Source organism: Acanthisitta chloris, unplaced genomic scaffold (assembly GCF_000695815.1).
Source record: "Acanthisitta chloris isolate BGI_N310 unplaced genomic scaffold, ASM69581v1 scaffold2628, whole genome shotgun sequence".
In the NCBI taxonomy this organism is placed as follows: Eukaryota; Metazoa; Chordata; class Aves; order Passeriformes; family Acanthisittidae; genus Acanthisitta; species Acanthisitta chloris.
The window spans coordinates 62362-72702 of record NW_008688644.1 but is presented as its reverse complement, the minus strand read 5'-3'; the positions used below and the strand labels follow the sequence as shown (position 1 = coordinate 72702).

General features: G+C 40.2%; 2 protein-coding genes across 2 annotated transcripts in view; one reads left to right on the top strand and one right to left on the bottom strand.

Annotated features, from left to right (window-relative positions):
* The window catches only part of LOC103808330 (thyroglobulin-like), a gene marked incomplete at both ends in the record, with an annotated part of 111822 nt that overhangs the window by 39213 nt on the left and 62268 nt on the right, over positions 1 to 10341 (bottom strand). The window lies entirely within an intron of this gene.
* SLA (Src-like-adaptor) overlaps positions 7223 to 10341 on the top strand; it is a 14904-nt gene continuing 11785 nt past the window's right edge. Inside the window, exon 1 of the mRNA XM_009081107.1 lies at positions 7223 to 7469. Within this exon, the coding sequence (XP_009079355.1) occupies positions 7409 to 7469 (61 nt within the window). The 5' untranslated portion in view covers positions 7223 to 7408. The remainder of the gene's footprint in view (positions 7470 to 10341) is intronic.

Here is a 10341-nt window from a genome sequence, read left to right as displayed (position 1 = left end):
AAAGAGGAGGGTCCCCTCTCTTCTATCAAAAATAACATTTTGAAGAAGGAAGAGTTCTGTTTCAGACATCAGCTGTCACAAGTCCCTCTGCTGTCATCAGACACAGCCCTGCAAGTGCAGTGCTCCTCTCACAAGTGACTCACTCACTGCCTGTGTCAGGTTAGTGACTCAAATAACAGGATATGAATACTTTGAAGATGGCATATAAAGCCCCACTTAATTTGTATAAGCACTTTCTTCCATTTAGATGTAAACACTACCTTATCAATTATCTTATTTAAAATGAGGTATTAGCTGAATGCACTGAAAGGGTAAACTGTCTCTCATCATTGCACAAGAGGAAACAGCTACCAAAAGCAGGCAGAAATGACATGGAAATGGAGAATTCTATTTACCTCTCTTCACTGTGAACTCATCTGTTCCTCTCCAAGCATGGTATAAACTGTGTCTGAGATTTACTGTGTTTCCAGTGGATCATGTTATATCAAGCAAATCCAACCTTTCCTTTAGTGTGACCCTTTCCTGCTCAGTCTGAGACTTGCCCTATTTGTGAGTGCATTTTAGGACTTTACTTCTTGTAAAGGCATAAAGATTATTAGAGCCAGCCTAAGGCAGAAAGTGGTGAGAAGGATTAGGAAAAGGCAAAGCTCTGCCCCTTCTTATTCTCATGTGTGGTGTAGACATCTCCCAACCCATGATCTTTTAGCAATTCCAGAGACATTGTACATCCATTCAGTGTATGCTATTAAAGAATATTCATGCCACATCCCTGTGGTTTGAGGTCCTTAACAATCAAAATATAACTGGCAGGGATAATTATGAGGCATTAGGGTACTACCAGCTCCCAGAACACTGGCTATAATGCTGTCAGCTCTGTGCTGTAGACTGGTTTGCTTATCAAGCTCCCTAATGCTTTCCTGTCCCTTCACACTGAGGACTGCTAGCACAGCCCATCAAAGAGAAACGATAGAAAGGATATTCCCCTGAAACTGCCAAAGCTCCAAATTGGCACAGCTTTGGGGATTTGATTGGTGTTGCCTGGTTCCAATAACAGTTACACAACAGCTCCCACACTTGTCAACTCTTAGTTTTCATCATCAAACAGACTGGCACTAAAATCAACATCTACTCAGAGCTACTCTGGTGTGAAGTAGGAACTCTGCTTGGACTTTCTGGGTTTTCTGGTGGGTTATGTTGTTTTGTTTGGAGTTTTTTGTTTCTTTCTTTTTGTGTTGTTGTTTTGTTTTTTTAGAAAAAAGTTTTGCTATGCACCATTAGGTATATGAACTTTTCAGCTCATGTCTTGATTATAAAAGCAAAGGGCAAACTTTAATAAAAAGCTTTTACTTCTATATTCATATCCTCAGTACTATATTCTTCAGTGCCTTTAGTCAGGTTATTTAACAGGGCAGTATCTTGGTTACCCCCACTCAGACACTGAGATGAGGGGGGTCCTGAGGCTTCTGCACTTTGTACAACTGATGTGAAAATGGGATTTCAATCCATATTACTTCATTGCTGATATTAAGCTTCAATTATTTGCAGACAGAGGTATTTTGAGGCACAGAGTGAAGAATAAACTAAAGCTTGCATTCCCATTCAGACTCAGTAAGAGTGAAAACAATGTTTTGTGCCTCTTCCTGCCTGTCTGAAAAAACAAGTAGCAAAACTACATAAAACAAAACAGTTGGAGAATGGGCATTACTGGATAAATAAATTTGGAAGAAGAAAAAAAAGAGAAAGAGAAACCCTTTTTGTGTACATAATGTAAACCAGGTTATTTTGCTCATTTTTTCATATCTGTTAAAACCAGCCCTCATACAATTCGTTGAAAACCTCCCTGGTTTTCTCAGCCCATAGATAAAAAGTGCCTTCAGTAGTGACTTGCAACAGGAACCTCATCTGTTGCAAACACTTTGAGCCTTCCTTATTTCTCAGAGAGGAAGTATGTGGCCTGTTTGGCAAATGCTGCTCTACATGACAGCATGAACTTCACAACACACTCATTCGACCGGCTGCTCCTCGACTTGATCAGCTAAACCTTGCTGGCAGCATCAGAGCAGTATTATGACTACGGCTTTTTTCAGAAATACTGCAACCTGGAAGATCATGCCTAGCATTTAAAGGTAATCATTGCTCTGATACGTTTCAGTTTATCTGTATACAGGACTAAATGTTTCAATTTGATTTATACAAAAAGGGAGTTGTATTTCATTAACAGTGACAGTATTCAGACCATGCATTTCAAGTACCTTCAAAGGTAGAAATAGAAGAGCCTGCCTTGATCCTTTTCACAAGGAGTGGTACTAAAGATAGAAGGGGGAAGGAGTATTTCTACTGAAAGCTTGCAGTAAGATAGATACTTAGGACCTTGTGCTGAAGCACCCTGCTTTCCAATATAACCCAAAATATGAGCCCACAGCTTAGTGGGCTTTTTATTCAGTGTTAGAAGTATGCATAATGTGGTATTTCTGTGTTGTTTCATGGTTGCATGTTTCAATGAATTACTTTGATGACAATATTATGTTGTTCTTTCTAAGTGCAAAAGTACAAGCATCTCAAAGCTGAAAGGATGTGCATTTTGATTAATGACAAAGGAAATTCACAAAAAAATGATACAGCTTCTGAAATCAAAGCTCTTTTTGGTTTGTTTCTTTCTTTCCCACATGAAATATAATAGGATGCTGGTGCTTTAAATGGGATTCAGACATTACCTGTGAACCTTATTGAGAATTAAACTGTAAGACCATGGTGGTATAAATGTGAATATCAGGAAACAAAAATAAAATAGTGTATAGCATCTCAGAAATTATGAATGTCCTAATTATCTTAGTCTGCAGTATTCTCTGCAGAGAGGCTTTACTCAGGTGCTTATCTTGCCTTTTTGTTTTTCTTATTATTTTCATTTCTTTGTGTTTACTAATTCTCAATAATTTTAAATACAACTTCAAAAAGTTCTTATACAGTGACAGACTTTCCTATGTTCCATGCTTTTTAACTGCTCCAGATGCACATTTTTTCAGAGAACAAATTCTGCAAGAGGAAGTTATTGCTACATGTGCTGCACACAGAAACGGAAGGGGAAAATTGTACCATAGGTTTTGGGGACCCACAATGTAGGTCAGTGGGATTCCAGTCTTGGCAGGTGAAGAATTCATATCTACTGAGAGTTCTGCCATTGATAAATAGGACACAAAGCAGGACTGGGACTGTATGTGTTTCTTCACCTTCCTTTTGGCAGCAAAGATCACTAAACCCCATGAGCTGTGCATGTACAAACAGCCATGGCTGCAGTGACTGCCTTTCCCTGAACAGCATGTGCACAAGTGCAAAGGGGAGGGGAGGAAGGACCAATGGAACACTGCAAATGTGATCTTAATGGTTAAAATCGAATTTCCATGCAAGCCCAAAGAGGTGGCTGGTGAGCAGGGAGAGCTATAGGTAGATTTGGTTTGCAGCCCAGCGGTTCCTCCAAGTTGCACAGCAGCTGTACTCCTCCATGCAGGGCTTGGGGTTGATGAGACACAGCGAGTTTAAAGTCTATAATTTCTCCTTAATTCTTCCCAAATCACCCTCAGTGATTATTTTTTTTTTGGATCTGGTATCATTATCAGCTTCTGCAACAGAGGGATGGCACCTCTACTTGTATACCAAACTCTGTCATCAAGTTGAGATATGAGGAACAAATTTTTTTATGATTTTGGTGCTGAAACACTGGCACAGGTTGCCCAGAGAGGTGGTAGATGTCCAATCCCTGTAAATATTTAAGGCCAGGCTGGATGGGACTCTGAACAACATGATTGAGTTGCAGATGTCACTGCCCATGGCAAGGGGATTGGACTAGGTGACCGTTAAAGGTCCCTTCCAACTCAAGTTATTCTTTAGTTTCAGTGAGATGCAGTGCCTGAAGCAGATTCACTATTTCAAAAGATTATAATCTGTCACTGTTCTGCTATGACTTCAATGATAAATCCTGGCTCAGCTGCAAGACGCTCTAAAGTTTGTGGCAAGTCTATTTTTGCAGTGTCTCAAAATTTCAGAAAACCACCAAACAATTTATCATATAGCAACACAATGGGTTGTATTGTGTTGCCAATACTCAACATAAGCATGAGCTATTTAGGCCATTAAGTTCTATCACTCGGTAGTGAAGTGCACCATTGTTTTAGAAATGCTTACAATTCTAATTCATACACTCTTACTCTAGAAACACAGACATGCCTTTGCCAGTAAGCAAGTAGAAACAGCCTTCTGCCTGCCCTATTTCAAACAAAGCTTCCAGTTCCTTCCATTTCCATCCCATTTTCAGATATCTGCAAGTTGAGCCATACCTCAGAGCATTCAGTCCATCACCTTTGACTGGACTATAGGCACCTTTACTCTGCCCAAGTACAGAATTACACATGGCATTAGTAGTAAAGCCTTGTCTGATGTTTGTCATTTTCCTTTAAATCACTTTGGATAAGTAAATGAACCGCAAAGGTGACAGTTTTCCATTTGTGTTGAACCCTTCTGCCATGAGTCTCAGCGAACATCTTGAATTCCCTGTCCCTTTCAAGACTTTATGCTGCCACCAATGGTAATGACAGTAAAAGGGCACGGAAAATGCAGTGAGAAATGCAAACTGTCACGCTAGTGACATCAAAGTCCAAGATAACATTGCTTTCCCCTGTTACTGTAACTACACTGTAACATTGGTATTTTCCGTAAGTTAGATGCTTCCACATCTAAAGCAGCAGCAAGGAGCTGCACAGTTTGTCCTGATGACTTCAGAGGTCCTTAGAGAAGAATGATGACTGGCACAGCAGAAGTGAGCCAGTTTTGGGGGTGCTCTGCAAAAATAGGAAGTAGGAACTTGACCGTTGTCTGATACTTAACCTCTTTGGACTAGACAGTGATTTAATTGCAAACTACATATAAGCAAACCTACAAAAACACTTCAGGCATTTTTAAAGCAATGTTTAGAGTTTAGATCACTAAATATGGGCTAGAGAAATGCAGGTACCTTGCTCAAATGTGCCATGCTTTTAGAAAGTTTGTAAGTGTAAGGTAAAATTTTTGTAAGACTTTCCATTGCATTCAAATACTGCGTGTCACTTTTCAAAGTGACACAGGCACACCTGAAATTAAGAGTAGGAAAAAAGCCCTTGAAAGCATTTGGTCACAAGTCTGACAAGAGTAGGATGACTTGCTCTCCTGGCCCTCAAATACCAAGACCCAGAATAAAGGGGTACATAGAAGTATGACTTCTTTTTAATTTTTTTCAGTCGTTTGGGACACAAAATTCAAGCTATTTTCATCTAAATAACAATTGCATATGTCAAAATTATAGGTGGGCATAAGATGTTTATGCTGCAATTCTTGCCATCTATCTGGAATTCAACATTTTTGGTAACTGCAGCGTAGTTACTATATGCAGAGTTAGATTTGAGTTTCCCTTAGAAATTACTGCAAAAATGCAGTGCAGAGCTCAGCAGAGGTTATCTGTCCAGGTATTTATCCCACTTTCTTGGCTGACCTTTTCAGCCCTGTTGAGCTGTCTATTGCTGTGCCCAGGAAATTTTTCTGGCTAATTTGAAGATGAGCCAAGAACATCTATAATATCTGTAGCCAAAATACTGGCTGCACTATTCCAATGTATATACCTCTTACTCTGGATGGGGTACAACTGAGAAAAATGTTCAATAAATTAAAATTGAGTCTTGTGGAAAAATATTCAAAGTCAGATCAGGAAAGTATGATCTTGCAAGCAGACAGTGCCTGACAAAGTGAATTCTGGTTTCGGTTTTAGAAACATACTTGATTTAAATGGATAAAGATTTTTTTTTCTACCTAAAGAGACCCTTTTCTTCCAAACACGAATACCCAAATAGTTTATTTAAATTTAAAGGCTGCTGTTTTATTCAGCTTCTAGACTTCTATCAGGCAAGGAAACATTTTTTTTGTTCTTGTGAAAGTAGATTTCAGACACTTGTTAAAAAGATGCTGGCACAGCTGCATCCTACAGATGTACCACAAGCTACTTCTGAGTGCAGACAGCAAAAGGGTGATGTGCCACTTGGCAAGTGAAATACAGACTTCTAGCAAAGAGCCTTTGGGGACAAGCACTAAGAAGCTTAGAAATCAGATAAAGTAGAGTCAAACTGTGCACTACCATCTGTTCGAGCACTGCTCTACTTGCATTTGATGAGAGAGAAATTCTCTTTCTTTTGAATGGCATTTCTGTGGGGTGTCTTCCTAAAATTTCTGTAAGACATAAAAAATTTGTGGTATTAATCAACATACTCAGTTTTGCCAATCTTAGTAATAAAGTCCTGCTGATGTCAGCAGTTCTGCTTCTTAGGTTGGACACCTCTCCAATCAACACCATCAGGTTATAGCCTGTTATAAGTAAAGAGCAGCACACCAAAGGCAGTATCATATCTGAATATCTTTGAAATATTTAAGCTAGAAAAGACCAAAAGATACAGAATCCCCACACGATGCTGCTAGAGCTCCTATTATCATTTTCACAGGACAATTGACAGAAATATGTTTTTTAAAGATACCTATCAGCTAGTTGTGTTATTTTGTTTTAATGTACAGTTTTTAAATAGCTACAGCTTATTCTCCTCTGCCTCTGAAAGTATACCATAGCATGAGACACCTTCCACATCCAAAGAGATCTCTCTGTCCTCTGCTAGGGAGAATTAGGACGGGTGCTGCAAAGCCATGAGAAGAAACTGTTCCTCTCAGTATTTAGTTCCAAAATTGTCTGATACTGTTTCTTGTACACCCATTAAGACATTTTAAGACAAGTATGTGAAGAATTTGCACCACTGGATTTATATAGGAAGAGTGTTTTGAGACCAAGAAAGAAAGGAAGAAAAAAACTGAACGAATTAATAACATTGCTCACATTTGCTGAGAAAACAATTGCATCAGGAAAAATCCCTACCAAGCAATGTTCTTTGTGTTTGGTAGTAAAGCAACATGATATATGCACAGCACTGAAAACCAGCTCCATCAATCTAATTAGTTCCTTTGTAGCTTCAGGACTCCAAATACTGAAAAGAACATTTTGTATATGAAAAGACTTAATGGGCATGGCTCAGCTGTAACTTCCTATTGTGCCGAGGTACTGGTAATGGAAACTTTTACTACATCACCTTCTTCTGAGCAACTTCCCTAGCTGTGGTTTTCTGCTATTCCCCTGACAAAAGCACCAAAGTGGTGAGAGTATAGCCAGTATGTAAAACTCTCACAAGAATTTGACATAAGAGTTCTCAAAAGCAAAACTGCATAAAACTGGAGACGCCCAAACTAGGTCATTTCTCATCTGTTGGCACAGCAGGTGTTACTCTGATGTTGAATTTCAATGTCTCCTTTGATTTAGTTCTGAACTGCTTTGACGGAATTCGAGAGCGCAATGGGAAATACTGTGAAAACTCCAAGAGCATCTGAAGAAACAAATGTGCAGAGCCAAACGGGTAAGCACTCATTTAATTTCTTTCAAGAGTAAAAGATGACCAAAATATATGGTACAGTCATCCATGTGGCTTCCTTCACCCACCTGACGTAATAAGAGCAGGCAAGTGCGTGACTGCTCTGGGAGAATAAGAGCATCCACTAGACAGTGCTTATTTTTAGCTCATTTTCCAAGAAGCACTTTAATTAAAACCCAAAAATGTTAAGTCTTATTTGCTGGTGCTCCTTGAGAGATGTTCCTTCCAAATCAGAAAGCAATGAAACACTACTTCAGAAACCAGAAATACGGCGGGGTTTTTTATAGTGGCATGTGATATTTTATATAAATTTCTTCCTGAAATTTGAGCTTCCTTTGTTTAAGACAAAAAAATTAAATTATCTTATGCTTACACTGAACCTGACATCCACTGTTAGCTGCATTATAAGTAGCCCACAGCCACTTGTCACCAGGTTTATTGATACAGGTTATACAGAAATACAAATTTCACAGGCCAAGCTGCCAAAGGCAAATGTAACACATCTGCCCTAAGCATCCACACATGAAAAAATCAGGCTGCAAATCCCTCCCTGCCACTTCCACAGACTGGTAGAGGTCATGCATCTGATGGCTAAAGCAGGAGGGATTCAGTGACCTGCTACTCTAAACTGCAAGTGAGTGGGTGGAGAGTCAGTACAGCCCCAGCTCTCATGCTGCAGTACAACAAACAGCTGGCACAAGAGCTGTAATAAATCACTCCCCAAAGGTAAGGAAGAGAAAACAGGTTTTTCTTTTTTTGCTCTGGGTTTGGGGTGGGTGTTTTTGAGTTACTATTTTTAGTGGGGAGAAGGCACTAATCAAAATTTTTGAGTTTTACATGAAAGATGATCTGGTTGGGCTGGTCGTTATTATAAGGGTAGGGAATCAGCCTGGTTTCATTGTTGGTGCAAGGGAACCCAGCCCTGCATTTAGCACAGTCAGGAACTAGCTGATATGGGCAGCTCTGTAGCCCTAGGTCCTAATATAGCAGAGACCAAATACTGCTCAGAGGCCCATGACATGAGCTGACAATTAATTTAATTTTTTTGTGAAGGAGAGTGTCTTATGCTGATATTCCCAACAACTGCACCCACAAATACCATAACCATCAAAACAGAGACATGCATACACTCACAGCAGGACTTCACTGATGAGCATGTGTTGGCTGTGACCAAGTTCATACTGTTCCTGCACATGATAAAAGTCAGAATTTAGCAGGGCTAAAAACAACTGAATTCCTTCCTGTGACGTAAATAGAACATACCCCTAAATTGATAGCACAGCAATTACAAGGGGAGAATATCCATTCAGGAATTCAGGTCTCAGTCTACTGACACTCTCCTTCATGGATAGCACAGCTAGGAAGTTGCTTTGTCAGATCCTGTCTGACCTCCTGCTGCCACTCGGGGAGAGAATAAGACTTCTGCAGCTACACTGGCATCTGCCAAGGGTGTAAGGATGTCTCAGACACTCACACAGCTGAAATTGCACTGGATACCTGCATTTAAATATCCACAGAAATTATCAGAGTTATGGAGCACCCTATGAGGAAAGACCAAGAGAGCTGGAGTTGTTCAGTCTGAAGAAGAGAAGGCTCCAAGAAGACCATACAGGAGTTGTCAGTACTTAAAGGGTGCTTATAAGAAAGATGAGAACAAACTTTTTAGCAGGGCCTGTTGTGATACAGCTAGGGGTGATCGTTTTAAACCATTCTTTAAAGAGACGGTAGGTTTAGCCTAGATATAAGGAAGATATTTTTTGATGATGAGGGTGGTGAATTGTTGCACCAGGCTGCCCAAAGAGGTGGTAGATGCCCTGGAAACATTCAAGGTCAGGTTGGACAGGGCTCTGGACAACCTGATGTAGTTGAAGATGTCTGCTCTTCTCGGGAGGGGTTGGACTAGATGACCTTTAAAGGTCCCTTTCAACCCAAATTACTTTATAATTTAACAGCCTGCATAGCTTTTAGGATCTAACTCTGTGTCTGAATCAAAACATCATTTTTTTTAAAATGGCTTAGATGCTGGTAATGAAATTTGGGAACACAAACACCAGTGAAAAAAGACTTTTTAAAATGAACCTGGTACTAAAAAGTTTATATTTGGGTTAATCCAGTGAGTTTGCACCTGTTTGTCTTCCTGAGCAGATCTAACTCAAACACGTAAGATTTCCCCAGGCAAGGAACAGCCACCTTTGATTTAATTTAGCTGAAGGATCCAATCCATGAACTTTCAATAGCTGAAATAGCTATTAGGAAAAGTAGATTTTACACTGGCTCAATTTCAGTGAGACCAAATAAAATGAAGGACTGAAACACAAGGGAAAGAATGAAAGGAAAGGGTTCAGCAAAAAGGGGGAAGGAAACAGATAAATGGAGACTGCAGACTTGATCTGCAGCATGAATGTGTTCATCAGACTCCTATTACCCCATTGTGCTGCCTAAAAGCTGCACTGAAAGCAAAACCTTGTACTTTCCTTACCCCTAGTGCATTAGTCTTGGTCCTGAGAAAGGGAACAGAAAGGGAACAAAAGCTGCATTTCCCAAGGAGGTATTTGGACTCCAAAGGTGACTGCACCTCATCTGACAGCACACTGTGCAGCATCCCTGCCACAACCCAGGTACTGAAAAGAGAGTAGCCAGAGCAGTAAGGGGACATCAGGGGTTATGAGCCCACCCCCTCCTCTCTCCTCCCTTGGGACCCTGAATCAAGGGTTAATCTTTACTGAGCTGCACCTGCATAACTCTCAGTTCCCAAGCTGGCAGGTTTAGATCTATTTTGGGTACCACAACACAACTCTGCAGCCACACCTTGTGCTGCACAGACAGGCACACATGAGTGCCCTGTTCACCCACTCTG